Source organism: Leguminivora glycinivorella, chromosome 9, assembly GCF_023078275.1.
Source record: "Leguminivora glycinivorella isolate SPB_JAAS2020 chromosome 9, LegGlyc_1.1, whole genome shotgun sequence".
NCBI classification, from domain to species: domain Eukaryota; kingdom Metazoa; phylum Arthropoda; class Insecta; order Lepidoptera; family Tortricidae; genus Leguminivora; species Leguminivora glycinivorella.
In genome coordinates, this window is record NC_062979.1 from 3,496,455 (window position 1) to 3,513,024 (window position 16,570).

A 16,570-nucleotide genomic window follows, 5' to 3' on the forward strand; every position below is an offset into this window, starting at 1 on the left:
CTATTTTTGTGTTGTTTTGTAGTAAAAAGGTACCACAGAGTTCGTTGTCAAATTGCTACTGGTATAAATATATTATTAACATTTTATACAAATTGACAAAGTGGTGCCTTTTACAGAGCAATGTCACAAATTAATTTAAAAATATAAACATTTTATTCTTGAAAAAATGTTATAACTTTCTTTTTTTGTGAATTTTGTCTATGTTATGTACGTGTATATGAGCGTATATTTTATATTTGATTTTATTAAGTCATAACTAGTAAAATTTAAAGTCAATGTTATTGTAGGTGTATTCTGATTAAAAATGAAATGATTAGGGGGTTCAACAAAATTTCAAAACAATTAAAATTAACAACAAAGTCTTTCAGGTGCCTACTAACTAAGGACTAAACTTATAAAGATTAAAAGTAGTACGCATCTGTGGTCCAAAAAACTTGAGTATTGTCTATGGAAAATTGACATTCTTAATTACTCGACCACGCTAAGTTTTCACGTACTTGGCAGTAAGATTATTAATATAATCTTTTGGCGTAGAGTTGCATGCAAACTTAGCGTGGTCCTCTCTTCCTATATTACAAAATCATTTTAACTGACAATGGAATAACAACATTAACACTGACACAAATTAATAAGAAATATTTACGTCACAATGATAAAAAATATTATTCATTTATCTATAGTCTTTTATGCAAATATTTTTTTTAATCTGATTAGTTTTACCACAGTATAAGAAATAGTACTATCGTACAGTATGGCCACTCCCGATCCCCGCTGATAGCGCCGCCCACCCCCTCTCGGTTACCTCACAGTTACCGCCTGTCAAAAACGCGAACCGTCAACCTGTCATATCTCACTCATACAAGCACAGTACGCGTTCACCTACACGAGCTTAGACTGTGTGCTAGGAACGCGCCTCTTTCATATATTTGATCGCCAGTGACCGAGGTGTGGTTTTACTCAAGAGGGAATGATTCGTAACTGTTAAGGCGTTATTAACAAAATTATGTATTTTTCGTTTAAAAAGATATTTTCAAGAAAGTTACAAATGGCGCCCAACTTTCTTTATTCAAAATATCAGATGCGCACTTTTAAAGCTAAAAAATATACATCAATACACATTGGCCTTCTCTAAAAGTACTGACGCATCGCACATCGCCTTCGCCGTAGACCGCACTAAGAACATCAAATGCAGTTGCTCAAAAACGTTCAGTTGGACTCTGGTTCGGACCAGTCCGTGTAAAACCGTCGCTCTTTCCAAGTCCAACCATCTTTGTAGTGACAGCTCACGGTCATCTACTGGGACCCCTTGGACGACATCTAATGGACCCCATAACATGAACTCTAAGACTGATTTTGCCTGGTTCAGGGATATAGCTCGTTCTTCTTGAAGTACTTCTTTGAGGAGGGGGGTCAGTTTCTCGCTTGGGAGGATGATTTCGAGCGCTTTGATGGCGCACTTGCAGAGAGAGTTGAGGTGGGCGTCTGGTGTTGATTTGTTCATGTCGTCGCTTAACCTGGGAAAGATAACCGTCGATTAGATTTGAGAGATGTTTTAAGAATTTTCCGGTGAGATTGCTGATAATTTTAAGGATTTTAGTTAACAATCTTGCCCTGAAACCAAGCTCCCAAGCTAAGCCAAGCCAAGCTCTCGGTAATTATGTCATATACTTGAAAATTTCGACCCTTGCTTTCGTGTACCGATGGCCGAGTGGTTCAGGCATCCGTCCGGTTAACGGAGTACGCTGGTTCGAATCCAGCTTGGAACACTTGGAGGCATTGGTCATTTTTTCTTTGTATATGACATTTGTTTAATAATCTTGCCCTGTATGACCAAGGCTAAAGTTTCTGTAACTATCTTAACACCATGGCTCAATAAATACATCATTTATTTAATCTGGACATTGATACAAAATATTGCAATTTTTGTTTTCGTAAAAGTAAAAAGTGTGTCGAATTTTCTAAGTATTCTGTTGTGTTCCCTTTTACAAAATTTTACGTTACAAACGTTATGTCAAGTTCTGAATGTTCTGATTTTGTTTCTAGCTAACAAAAATAACCAATAGATGTAAAACTTACCCTTGTAAAATGCACAATCTCCCATAGCAATTCGTCTTCGGCGCCGACAGTGAATTGAGCCTGTCATCCGGCGTCGGCGAGCTGATCCCACTGGCCCCACACGGCTGTTCCCTCAATGCTATAAACGACGTTAGACTCTCCGAGATCTCTTCAACCCTCTCGCTTGGAGGCACTTCAGGCCGTTAATGAGTTGCAGCATCATGAATATGGCCTCGTGGATCTGTTCGGTTTGGACTAGTTGGTACTCTCTTGTGGATATTTCGACGGAGCGGAGGGATTCGCCGTAGGACTGCAGCGTGTCGACTTGCGCTTGGGCTAGCACGACGATGGTTGCTGGAATGATAAAAATAGGTAAGTTTACACTTACGTATTTAATTACGTTGTAAATTAGTACCTAATAAAAATAACCTATATTCAGCAGATCAGCAGATTAAAAGGTTTTATTATTAGTAGGGGGAAATTAGCTAAAATTACCGCATAATTAATGGAAGGTTTTTTTTAATTGAAATATGTACGTTATAGACCGAAGTTATTTTTCATCAACCCTCCCCACTCCTCCCTCCTCTGCGTCACCCCTCTACCCTCCCTTAAAGTGCCGAAAATGCGGTTTTTCTCGATTTCTGACAAAACTGTTGAAGATACAGAAAAAGCGCGTAGGAACGAAGTAATCCTTAATAAATTTACTACAAATCATTCATTAACACTTTGGTTCTAGCACTTATAGTTTACGCGTGATCCGTCACGAAAGTTGGTCCTTTGCTGCAATTTTCTTTAGTGAATGTTAAGTTTTCGCCCAAAATGCATACGAAATCGTCGAAATTTGTTTGATATAACTAAAATATTGTAACTCATGACTAAAATAAAATTAAGGGGGAAAATCACTACCATGGGTGGAATTTCCAATATGTCTTGGAATTCCAGTAACTATTTAAGACGTAATATTTTCACGGTAGTAGTCGCTAGGAGTACCATTGATCTATAATATCTATATAGTATATCTATGACTGGGGATGAGCTTTTGGTAGCTGTTGGTAGAGCCCTGGAGTATCAATCCAGTAGCCGTGAGTTCAAGTCCCACCCATGGTAGTGATTTTTCCCCCTGAAATTCATTTTCAGTTTATAATATTTTAGTAATATCAAACAGATTTCGTAAGCAATTTGGGAGAAAACTTAACATTAACTAAAGAAAATTGCAGCAAAGGACCAACTTTCGTGATGGATCACGCGAAACCTATAAGTGCTAGAACCAAAGTGTCAATGAACGATTTGTAGTAAATTTATCAAGGATTACTTTTTTCCTACACGCTTTTTCTGTATCTACAACGGTTTTGTCAGAAATCGCGAAAAACCGCATTTTCGGCTATTTAAGGGGGGAAGAGGGGTGACGCAGAGGGGGGAGGGATGGGGAGGGTTGATGAAAAATAACTTCGGCCTGTAATGTACATATCCCAATCAAAAAAAATCTTCCATTAATTATGCCAACATTTTCATACATAACTTTCCAGAAGCAACGGACTACATGTTTGAATTTTACAGATAGAAACAGCCTTTCTATGTTTTATTAGAAGATGTAGCAAGGAAGATGCCACGAGAAACACCGCACGAAAAACTGACTATGGTTTTGATGACCTAAAACCAGAAGAAGTAAGACTAAGTGGAATCTTATGTAAAACTTTGTAGGTAGGTACTACAACTTATCCTGGACACCGCTATAAACGATACTATGTAGGTACCTATTCACTGAAACCATGAGAATAATTATGTTTCTTCTCTGAACTGGGTGTTGGTATCCCGGGGATTTAATAAAAAAAGTTATCTACCTTGCACCAAGTCGTCCCCTTCTTCTCCAAACTGCTGCAGCGGCACCAAGTCACAGAATTCCGTGATAGCGTTCAGGCTGAGGGTCTGAGGCTGCACGGATTGCTGGCAGACCATCTGAGATGCCATCTGCTCTTTGTGTACCATCAGCGTGACATTCACTGGGCCTGGAATGAAAAGCGCGATTGTTTAAACCAAGGGTAAGTAGCTGTTTTAAATAGGCGGAGATAAAGCAATCGTGAGAAGTGAGTTTTCAAAGGTATTAACTATTTAATTTACACCATGAACTAGGTTTTTCTTGGGATATTAGATAGTATTTTGATCCTTTAAGAGCCAGTTGCATCAACCACATTTGACAGACACATCATCGTCTAGCAAGAGACGTCTGGAACTTCCCAAAAAAAAAAAACGAACGCTTTAACGGTGAAAGACGGTTTGGTGCAACCGACCCTTAATCTTGATCAGTTTAATGGGTGATTTTAAGTACTTAAGCCAACCGCCGGTCATCAGTTCTATGGCTCGTTCACCGTTGTTGGCAATCGGAATATTAATTGTCTCAAGAAAAGATAGAAGAAATCAATTCCTGGGTGAGTAGTGTATTTGAAAAAGTCCTTTATATTCTGTGACCGATAACAGCAAATCAAATATTATAATCTTGAGTGTTTGATTCCTAAGTAGATAAGTATAGATTTCCTCGTGACCGAATTTTGTATCTGTTCCTGGAGATTGCTCATGGACAAGACAGTACAGAAAATGTAGTGTGAAAAGCTTTTCCTTCGTATTTTTCCGGAGACGTTCGTATTTGTCATGCTAGTTCAGACAGTGTCAGTACGTCTCCGTCTGTCTGTATCAGGTATTTATTTTTATTTTTTATTATAAATGGACTTACTCTTGGCCACAGACTAGCCAAAGGCAAAGACGTGGCCTACGATGGAGTGCGCTCGCCCAGAGATGCCTGTTCACTCTTGATTTGAAGGTTGCCGGGTTACATGCGCTCGGAAATATAGCCGCCGGCAAGAAATTCCACTCCTTGGCAGTGCGCATAAGAAGAGAAGAAGCAAAAGCGCTTCGTGCGAATTCGCAGATTTATCTACCAAGTAAGGATGGAAACCGGCCGTGCGTCTAAGAGTCCGATGGTAGAATGGGGACGGTGGAATAAGCTCGTGTAGCTCTTGAGCACACTCTCCGAAGTGCAACCCGTAAAACACCGACAGACTGGCGACTTATTTTGATATTTACCTTGGCTAGAGTTCCATATGGCCGGATAGAACAGCCGCTTCCCAGCCCGCACGGTCTTGGAAGATTGCACGGCGAAGTCGCTCCAGCGGAGGTTGGTACACGCCTTGAGGCCGCGGAGAGAGGGCTGCATCGTGGCACTCTGTTGTACCTGAAAACATCAATGAGGTTAAAACTATGGGCAATGGAAGATGAAAAACTGATGTAACCCTTCGGGATTGGTACAAAGTTTGGTTTCGTTTTATGTTTGTAAAATCAGTGCGGATTTTACAATGATATGATATGACATTTTCAAAAACATCGCTCACGGAACGAATGGGATCTAAACTGGGAATAATTTGAGGAAACCTAGACAGGTGGTAGTCGTATAATTAACTGCATCCAAGTAATTTCTCTTAATTGTTATTTACGGTGTCTCGGCAGGTACATAACACTAGCAAAACAATGAGTTGAAATGCGGTGAAGTCATGAACACTATAAACTATAACTTCAAGTGGGTTTCTTGTAAATTGAGATAAAAACTTAGTGCTCAAGAATGTCTTTATTGTCCGAACACGGAAGTCTCAGACCTCACAATCTGTCTCCAAAGACCTTGATTTTTAATCACAATCACAATATGAATCATGCCAGTCGTGCACATAAATTATTTAGATTTTTATTCACTTCGAAAGTTTATTATTAAATAAAATTTATGTCGGTACTTATTGAATGTTGATGTAGTACCTACATTAAAATTTATTACTGTTTAAAATTAAACCACATAAACATTATTTTAGTACAAATGGGAGAATCTCAAAAAATGGTCAAATGTGATGTACCTAATTTCAAAACATTTGTGTATTGGGGGGCTAAAAAATACCCGTATCAAAAATAATTCGAATGTAGAATGTACATCTCAGAAGATCCATTTGTTCAATAACTTGAACAACTCTTAATAACCAAATAAATGGGCATTTCTCAGGAGGCGCGTTTTTACGTGTCCAAGGCAAAAAACGTCAGAACGGACTGTTCTAAAAATCTGAATTAATTCAGGCATAATCTTTACCCTCTGTTCTACTTGGTACACTATAAAATTATTTATTTATTATTTGTATAATATAAGTAATAAAATATTAAACGCGAAAAATGACCTTCGGTGGGCGTGTCCCGCACCCAGGATTTGCAAAACAAAAAATCGTAACTCAAGATGGAGTTGTTGATCGCAGTTGATATAGATATTCACGTATAAGCAGGGGCGGCTCACTCCGCGATTGTATCGCCGCGCTACAAGTACATGCTGGCGGCCGCGAGTTCGCGGCCTAATCAGGGGTGGCGCACGTTCTCACGGAACGCACGTTCGCACTTTCTATTGTTACTTTACATCGCGAGTTTTTTAAAGGTTCATATGCGATGTCCACGTGTGGAATGGCTAATAATTCATAGTTAAATATACATCATGAATAAAATAGGACAATCTTACACAGATCTTATTGATTAAGTCCCACGGAAAAGTTTAATAAGGCTTGTGATGCTGAAGCCTTAAACAAAAATATATAAATACTGTATTATATACCTAGAAAGTACCCAAAACTTGAATATATAGTATAACATTTTATCTGAGAATTAATTCATTTTAATCCATAGGCAACCCTATCATCCGACGCTGCGCACGTGCGGCTCGTTTCTTTGTTAGAATTTTGTAGGCATTTAAAAGGCGGCATTTCGTGATGAACATCAAAGCAGTGGGCCTTCTGTACTTGTACTATTATATATTCTGTGGTATAAGGTGTTAGTTAACCTGTAATATTTTCTATATAAAAATAATATGTTAGCTAAACTCATCGAGTAAAGACAAATTTACGATGTGTCCCGGGCTAGTGACTGATTTCGGTGCAATTTGTTAAACATGTACTTAAAGAGTACTGTCCTCTTACAAATTAGTAGATCAGGGACATAGTGGTACAAATATAGTATGTTTTAGCTATGTTTTAACCATTCACTGTAGAGGAGATGCAGTAGCGTTTCATAAAGGGGACTTTTTGAAGGTTTCTCAGTCATTCGGTGGGTTTGGTCCCATGTTTTTTAAGATTCGGTGGTTCAATTTACTCTCACAGTTTTAGTGCATTTGTCGTTATGTAAGGTACTAATAAATCCTTGAATGGATGTTATTTCGTCATTATGACATCTCCTCTGTACCATGCATGCTATTTCAGTTATCTCCAAAAAAAACGATAAAATTTGATATCAGTGGTGTTGATTTCCGTGGTTTCGGTGGATTTTTTGACCACCGATATCAAAAAAAGTGACCACCGACTTCGATTGCGCGTTGTAAATTGGGTTTTGTTTATTATTTTATAATATTTCATACTTAAATAGTAGGATATACTTTGTAGAAACATAAATACTATGTTTGTAAGCAAATTAAGCCATAGTATGGGTACAAAATTCACTACTCGATAATGACAAGTATATTACCATGTTAAATATAGTAAAATTGCGGGATTATGAGCCTTTTTACATGACCTGTCATCAAATTAAAATGAAAAATATCAATAGATTAAATACTTAATAAATTATATATAAAGTTGAAATGTGGAATAATGTGTAAAAAATTGAATTCGGTGGTTTAAATTGATTACAGTGCCCAACTGCCCATACATAATTTCGGTGGTTTTAAAATGCCAGATTTCTTACGAACTATAAGGTTCTAATGGAGGCCTCCACCACCAATATTTTTCATATTTAGGCTAGATTTTAGTAAATAGACTGATATATCAAAAAAGTAGTAAAACTGCCCAAATACACACCTGATCCGCCACATGCTTCGTACATTAAAATAAACAAATTTTGGTCTTTCTACTGAAAGAACTCAGTTTTCCATTAAATCAACTACTGCTATGAATGCGGAAGACAACCCATCTAATATGTCTTTAATCGTCATGGAATTTTTAAATTGCAAAATAAATACCTGTTCTAAAACCTGCGCCAACGCTTCGTGGTTAGCAATGACGACAGCTCCATAATTATCTTCAAGATTTCTGTGGACAACGCTTCGTCCCTTTCGCACCCGCAGCTTATTCGTCGTTGTTTTTGGTGTCATCTCGTTCTGATAATCCTCGTTACCAGCGTCCATGTTGTCGTTGGAACTGTAGAAGCTGTAGGGGGAGTATATTTCTGATTCTGTTTCGCTTCCGCAGTATGGCAGTGAGGATCTAAAGCCGTTGTATTTGGGGTATTCGACGCTTTCGTCTTTCCGTGTTTCTACTGGCTTGGAGTCACATTCAGGGGAGCTTGATCTTGCGTGGTTGACGTACTCGTAGTCGCTGTCACTGTTTTTAGCGGAGTCTGAGGTCTCCTCGTATTTATTCGAGTTGTAAACGTCGTCGTAATTATGGATGACGGCTTCGTTGGTGGCTTGGACGAGTTCTTGGGGTCCGTCGTCGTCTTTATCGTCGTCTATGGGGGTTCTCCGTTTGGGAAGCTCTAGGTGAGCTTCTCGCTCTCGCATGCTAGCTGTGCGTTCTGGTTTTCTAGGGGCCAGGGCTGACCGGATCTCGCCTGAAAAGAAAGACCGTCATCTTTATTAATAACAACGGAAATTAGATTTTTGGGGATTGTTGCTTAAGAATGATAGAAAATAGCTAGAAACGATGGCCAACACGTATACTTTGGGGATATTAAACGGCGAAATCATAAAAAATGCCCTAACATGATATCGCTAAATTTTAGCCGTCACCAAAGCCACCACATTATAAGCACCGCACCGTTACCTTTTATGACTTACCTGTTTGAGCCGAATTAAAATAGATTGTAGCTTGGAGAATTATACTGCCCTGCTAAGCCGAGTGGCGCTATCTCAAAACCAAATAATTTTGAAAATGGAACTGTCAGCTATAGGTAGATACTTATTAAGTATAAGTTACTTAGCTGTGGATTTTTGTTTGAGATAGCGCTTTTTGGCTTAGGAGGGCAGTATAGGTTATACCAAAACATTTAGCTACTCGTATAGTATTTAAACAAATATTGCACGCTAAATCGCCTTTCTCCGCTCAGTCATACGTGTTCGCTCACCACTGCATCCTCCTACATTAATATGGCATTCCTATGCTAATGAACTTACCTAGATTCGCATAAATATTGTCGCTCTTGTTCGGCGGTACCCACGCTTGTTGTTTTTGCTTCTTTTGGAGAGCAGCCGACTTCGGCGGCGGCGGTCTGGCCGGCTTGTGAACTGTGGCGACCTTTGTCTCTTCACTCGAGTGCCTTGGAGGAGGAGGGGGCTTGTTTACGACCTTCGGCGTCTCAACCTCAGTTGCCGAACTACTCCCACTATATATCGACACGTCATCGTGACTCATCCGACGAATTTCCGATATCTCATTTGGCTTCACGACCTCAACATTCGACCCGTTTATGTCCAACGGATGTATGATCACCAGCCGGGGCTTCGGTTTCGGTGTTAAGTCGAAGATTTCTTCGGGTTTGTGAGCTACTTTCGCCACTGTTGCTACGCTGAGCTCTTTCTTGTCTAAGTCCTTTGATGAGCCTATGCGTAAGAGTTTCTTGATGGAGAATTTTAGCTTGCCTTTGCGCTTGTCATCTAAAAGCAGATTATCGTGTGAGAGGGATATGTTTCTTCTAGGGGCTGGTTCTGGAATGGCATCAACCTTCTTAATCTCCACAGTATCAGGTTTCACTTTAGGAACAGTGGAAGACATGGTCGCTCGCTCTCGCTTCTCCAATTCTCTCACTACTGGAGAGTCAGATTTGGTGAATCCATTTGTATTCCTTTGATACAAATTCGGATACTCGTCTATTGATGGCGATGACGGAGGTGATGGTGCTTTAGATTTGGTAAGACTGCTGAGTGACGTATCACTGTCTTGTTTTGTTAAAACAGGTTTCGCGTAGTAAATCGGTTCTGGTTTTTCTTCCTGCACCTCAGTTATTTCATTGTTTTTCTCCTCGCTAATAGCTCGAGTCGACCGATCGTCTTCCACTTTAGTTTGCAAATGCATAACCGTTTGCGGCGGCACGACGGCTTTCTTAGTGGTTTGTTTTATAACAGGCTTGATCGGCAACTTAGGTTTTTCAGGTACGGCAGGTTTGGGAGACATTATATCAGTAATCATTCCATGAAGGAAAGACGGACGAGGATCCATGGTAGGCATTGGGCTCTTGGGTAACGCTGGAGCTTCGGTGGTTTCATCTGGGTCTGCTCTACCATCTGGTTCACCGGCTAACTCCCTACTAGCCTCAGCAGAAAACACGTTGTCATGAGGCTTTGGCACGATCGGTGGCATATCTATAATCGGACTTTGGAATGTAGAGTAACCGTTGCTAGTTTTCCCATCTATTTTTCTGAGCTGCCCTATCGGGGACATCTTGATGTTCTTATCAGTATCATTGAACACTTTTATCTTGACTGTCTCTTCACATTTTGTTTCTGAGAAATGGCCGCTATCGTCGTTATCGGAGTCCGTGCGACCACTAAAACTTTCGTCATCCGATGTTAGAGAATTGTTGGCAGTGGAATTAAGAGTGCCGACAGCTGAATCAACACTACTGCTTTCAACATTAATCTTACAAAATTTGAATTCAGATCGACTGAGATTCACTTTAGGTCTCTCTTGAGTTTTCGGCAAAGGCGATTTCCTCACGATAGCGTTCTTTTTAGTTTCACTCATTTCTTTTTTGTCAAAGTCATCCTGCATGCTCTCTTTCATCTTCCCTTCTACTACGGTGGGTTTGGTGCAATCTTTTTTCGTGAAACCAAGATCAGTGGCATTTGTGATTCTGTTCTGTTCTAAGGTTTCCGATATTTCTTCAAGCAGCGATTTTTCAGTGCATATACTTTCTGTTGTGCTGTCTGCTTGTATAATAGTTTCGGTTTCTTTAACATACGTTGACAGAATTATATTGGTTTTATAGTTACTAGTTTCTTCGGTGGATGAGTCTGTGACGTGTATAACGGCGGGTTTTCGACCATGCGACTTTACATTTGGGCTTTTATTCTCTTGGCCAAACGGCGTAACTGAGACCAGTAAAGTCTTCTTCTTTCCATCGGAATCTGTTTGCATTTTCCCTAACAGCAAAGAAGTGTAAGATTTGCTTCCAGTTTCACCTAATAAATTAGCTTTAACTGTGTTAAAATCTGTGTTTAATTTGGTGACTTTATGAAGTTCTCTCTCCTCCTCTGTATCAGGGAAAGTGTCATCGTCTTCGGTTTCTTCTGAAATTTCGAATTCTTCTCCATCAGACCAGTCGTCGCCACCGTAGCCGATGACACTGCTGACCTCTTCAGGGAATCTGACGTTTCGTTTGTTTTTCTTCTTGGGGTGTGTTTTGAGTATGCTGGGTGGTGTTTTCTTGAAGAAGGTGCTTCTGTTCTGGAAGGGTGTGTTGAGGTACTTGCTGCCCTCGGTGGCGCGCTCCTGCTTGAGGTGGTCCTCTCTGGATTTGAAGCAGTTGGAGCAGAAGTCCTTCTTCCAGGCGTTTTGCACGAAGTTGTGGCACACCGGCGACATGTTGCCGCGCGAATATCGCCTGTTTATCACGTAACTGGCATTCTGGAAAGAAAGAAAAAGATAACTTTAGTACTAAGCAAGAGTTAATTGAGAGCTGTTTTCAGTGACCCTGACTATATAAACATGAATGCAGCTTAAGATTCAAAATTATTGTCACTATGGCTACTGGGCAAAGTACCTTAGAAATGGCCAAGAAACCTAACAGTTTCCTTAGTCCTGACTGACCTGAACTTATGTACAGATTTAATGAAATGAAAAGGTTTAAGGTAACGAGCAATGATGCGTTGAATACTCAGAATAAGTATAGTCAATGTTACTGAAAAATATTCTATAGGTATTAAGGTAGGTAAGTACCTATGTCGTTTGATTTTATTTTCAAAGGTAAACCTATTAGTCGAGGCAATGGAGCAAATCGTCGTAAATACGAAAATATCCATCGTTAAAGAGTGATTTAACTTGACCAATTAGTTGCATTTGATCGATTTTACGCTCTTCATGTTGATGCCTTTTCAGGCTGTGGCCAAGAGTACCTAAGCCCATTTATAATTAAAAAAAAAAGGTGCTAACTCCTATTGGTATTCCGTGCCTACTGCCTACTCTAAAATCAGTTAAAATATATAAGGTAAGATGAGAATATACCTATATATTATTATGCAGTGAATACGGTTTACTAAGGGCCACTTGCACCAACGAAAATGGAGGGTTAACCCACCATTTTATATGGAATTTGACAGATGACAGCCCACTAACCACGAGTGCAAGTGGGCCTAACAGGCATATAGGTTCTCGGAGGTGCATCAAGTTCTAAACTGTTATATTATTATTAATATTCCAAATTGTTATAACTTTGATAACCGGCGATGATTTTATGTTCTCTGCTTGCCCTTTTTGGGTATAGGTAGGTACAGTGCCCACAAATCCCACAATATAAGCCTTACTGAGCTTACCGTGGGACTTACGTAGACAATGTGTGTAAGAAAATTAAAAATACCTATCTCTTATAATATTTTTTTGTATGCGGCCTAAAAAGTTGAGTGTGTACTGTCACAGTATAAGGATAAATCAGTAGTTAATCTCCGGCAGCGGCGACGCGGTCGTTACTACTGCGCAAGGTCACACAGGGTTGTACCTGTGCTACTGTCCTACTCGTAGTAACTGTGTATGGCGCTATGCTAGTACCAACGCTCTTTCTACCTTTTTATCTAATAAAGATTCAAGTACGTGTTTCTTTCTTAAATACTGACGAAATCGTATTTACATAAAATGTTTGAATAGATGTTTGCACAATATTTAAGTAGGTACCAAACTTTCGAGCTAGATAGATCGCAGCATCTACCTAAATGTCGTTACAGATAAATCCTTATTGATTTTAATGTGTCATTCTAGCTTTAAATCTCACTTTTACGCCATTTACGTAAGCAATAATGTACCTAACACTGCAAAAATATAACAACCACTTACTTTTCTGGGTGTCTAGGAATTCTAAAGAACATTCTGACATTTCCGCATTTTGAGAACTGTTCTCCATACACCCATAAGCACTACAGTAACGAAAATATGTCTTCGGTGCTGACGTCATTTTCTCCCGAACTCAACACGTCAACACAGCGCGCGAACGCGGCCCCGACTGTCCAGCCCAATACTTACCAGTTTCGCATGTATTCGGTGCATATGGAGAGTAGTTTTCGACACACCGCGCGGAGTGAAGTTTGTTAGAAGAGTTATTACTGCTTTATACTGTGGTACTGTGTACGTAAGGTGTAAGGTCCATACCTTTTTATGCACTATATAACTTGCACAATTCTATGTATTATTACTACAAAAATTATCTATCGATTTACACTGTTATTTCATACAGTTATAGACACACAGGTAACATCTATCGAACCGTGGAAACGATGCGCTAAGGTTCATTTACAGATCTAACAAGCTCCAGGCAACCAGTAAAAGCTTGACTCCTGACAATGAATACTTTGAAACTATTCAAGGGGTCTAGTTAAACTAGGTAATAGTTAAGACATCGGGAATAGATATAGTTGCGCAAAAACACGTTCCTTTGAAGATATTTGCTTATTATGAATTTGCTAAATTACCTTTGCCGTTATAAGTGCGCATTCCTGGCATGAGACGTGCCTTAGACATTTGTCTGTGGGCAGGTTTATTGACTTTTTGCAAATACAAGGTATCTATAACTAGGTACAGCCAAAGAGGATCGAGAATTATAGAGAGTTACTGTCGAAGAAAAATGTGTAATCACAGTCCATAGACTGCCATCTCTTGACACAGGCTTAAAACTTTTGAACCTCAGTTTTGACAATTTGGCCCATATTCTTAGCTTGGTATGATTTAAAATATCAAATATTAATATTAGCGCCATCTAGCTGAGCGTACCCCAAAGGTGCAATGCCATCTAGGTCACCGTAACTTTTTCTGTATGGTACTAAGGTACGTTTTTTTCTTAGACTTTATCTGTCTATACGGAGTTATATCAGCTCAGTATACTCAATAAAAAGAGTAGGCGACCATCATGCGACCTGTCTCCTCCTATCCCATAATAAAAGCGTATGTGTGAGAAAATACCAATGTGTTTAAAAACGATGTTTAGACGTGCCTCCTCTTCCGAGGGCCTTTATATGAGTGCTTGCCGCATGTAGAATAAAAACCGCTAAAGTGACCTAATTTCAATCAATCTTTTCCTCAACCCATATCGCTGTCCCCAACAATACAACTCGAACATTTGTCTCTTCAGTTGACTGTGAGTGTCCCAAGATCCCGATTTACATAACACTCAGTGCATCAGTGCAGCGCAATAGCTACGTGTCTGCGACATTTGCTCAGCTTTCTCTGCTAATCAGGTATGCGTGGACAATTGCTTAGCACCTGAGGAATAGAATGTAATGAAACCATTTCACTGACCATGTTTGAAGCGAGCGGCTTCAAATACAACAAATAGGTTTTATTATGTGAATTTAGATGTACTTAAAGTACATTGTGTATTAAGGGCGGAAAGTGAAGGATTTACGAACGAGACCCCTTCTTACCAAGAGTGGCACTGAAACTTAGTAGTTCATGTGATCTGCCTACCCCTTTATGGGATACAGGCGTGATTATATGTATGTAAGTACGGACGAGAGGCTGTTTGAAGCCCAACGCCGAAGGCGGAGGGCTTTAATAACTCGAGCTTGTAATCTTTCAGCCGCCCGTGATTTTAAGCACAATGTTTTTCATCACACTCGCGAAGTAATAACCAAACATACATACATCATACAAACATACATACATCTCATGTAAATGTAATAAGCTGACACTTTGATACCTAAATAAAGAATTTTTCATTTTTATTTTCATTTCAAATTTTAAACTAAATGTATTGAAGTACCTACGCTGACATTTCGATTCGAACATTCGTCTGTCATCAATTTTTGACAGGTCGTGGAAGGCCCCATCCAGGTGTTCACTTTACCGCTCTAGGGTGGTAAAATAGCTCATTATGTATCAGTATGCAGGCACGTATTAACACTGGTTTTTAACAGTCATCAGATGTGTTCTCACAAGTTTCATGAACTATCACATTTCACCTTTTATCCATATCCAGTTGGTCTCGTACAAAGCATATTTAAATCCTAATAATGTTCGTCTCAATTATTTTGCTTACCAAAGATAAGTGCCACTAGGTTCCTTCATTGATATGGAATTCGATGACTACATCGCTCAAACAAAACGCTATAACAAATCTATAAAAATTGCATTCGTAAAACTTTAAAAGGATGCTAGGATATAAACCAGTTTAAAATTTACATAACGTAACTGAATTCCTACCTCCTAGCGAAACGGACAAAAATAGCTAGTTTTTATCAAATCTGTCTACAATTCAATAGAATTTTATCTATAGCAATTAAATGTCATTACGTAAGGCCAATGACATAATTGCGTGTAAAATGTCTTGATTGAACCGACAACAGTGTTTTGATTGCTATCTTGAATCTATCAGAGCAGAGACAAATAAATAAATGGGAATGGGAAATCGAGATACACACTGTTGTATATCACAGCACTGGTACATCCAACAATAATATGTTATTCTTTAATGGCCGCAGATACCTACACTCTTGGGCTCTACAAATGAGAACGGTTGTGTATCAATCGTTTAGATCTTTAATGGCCGCAAAATTATGTGACATGCTCTTGGACTCTACAAATGAGATCGCGTCAGATATTTATTATTGCGGACTTAGCAGAGTAACATGTTATTGCCTGTTGTAGGTACTTCATGACTTTGTATATTTATTAATGTTTGTTTGACACGAATATAAGTAAAATTTCAAGGATAAAATTTGCGGCACGTGTTGAGATGTTCGCAATATTTGCAATGATAAGACACTTCTCTCATACACTTGTTGACTTTTGCTGATATCAGTGATAAGTGCAATTGCAGCGTAATCACTTAATCACAAGAATTCCACGAGACGACTGTAAACAGATTGACAGTCTGTTTATGTTCTTTTCTCTGATTAAGTTATGAAAAGTTACAAACTTCGCGTATCTCGGCACATGTTTATTCGAATCACAGATTGGGAAGAAAGGAGATCGGACATGCCTTGTATTGAATTTGAATACGCCCGTCACAAGTTCTTGAATTCACACACACTTGTAAATGGACGTTCCTATAGGACTGTTGCGCAATACGTGCATAATTTCCATGTCTGTGTGCATGCGACGACCAGCGATTCGTGCACACAACAACAACTGTACGCGCAATGAGCCAACAACTGTGACACGCCCGCCGACAGCTTGTCCGCTTTCTAGTATATGTATCCATACTAATATTATAAAAGGGAAAGTGTGTGTGTCTGTTTGTTTGTCTGTCTTTCAAGGCAATACAGAGCGAGGAAGTGACGTGATTTTTTAAGTGGAGATAGTTGAAGGGATGGAGA

General features: G+C 39.3%; 1 protein-coding gene across 1 annotated transcript in view; it reads right to left on the bottom strand.

The window, feature by feature from the left end:
- Positions 1–950: 950 nt before the first annotated feature.
- Positions 951–16,570, bottom strand: part of LOC125229498 — a 179,528-nt gene continuing 163,908 nt past the window's right edge. Inside the window, 7 exon segments of the mRNA XM_048134346.1 lie at positions 951–1,514; positions 2,077–2,230; positions 2,233–2,409; positions 3,897–4,061; positions 5,134–5,281; positions 8,078–8,667; positions 9,230–11,678. Of these exon segments, the coding sequence (XP_047990303.1) occupies positions 1,109–1,514; positions 2,077–2,230; positions 2,233–2,409; positions 3,897–4,061; positions 5,134–5,281; positions 8,078–8,667; positions 9,230–11,678 (4,089 nt within the window). The 3' untranslated portion in view covers positions 951–1,108.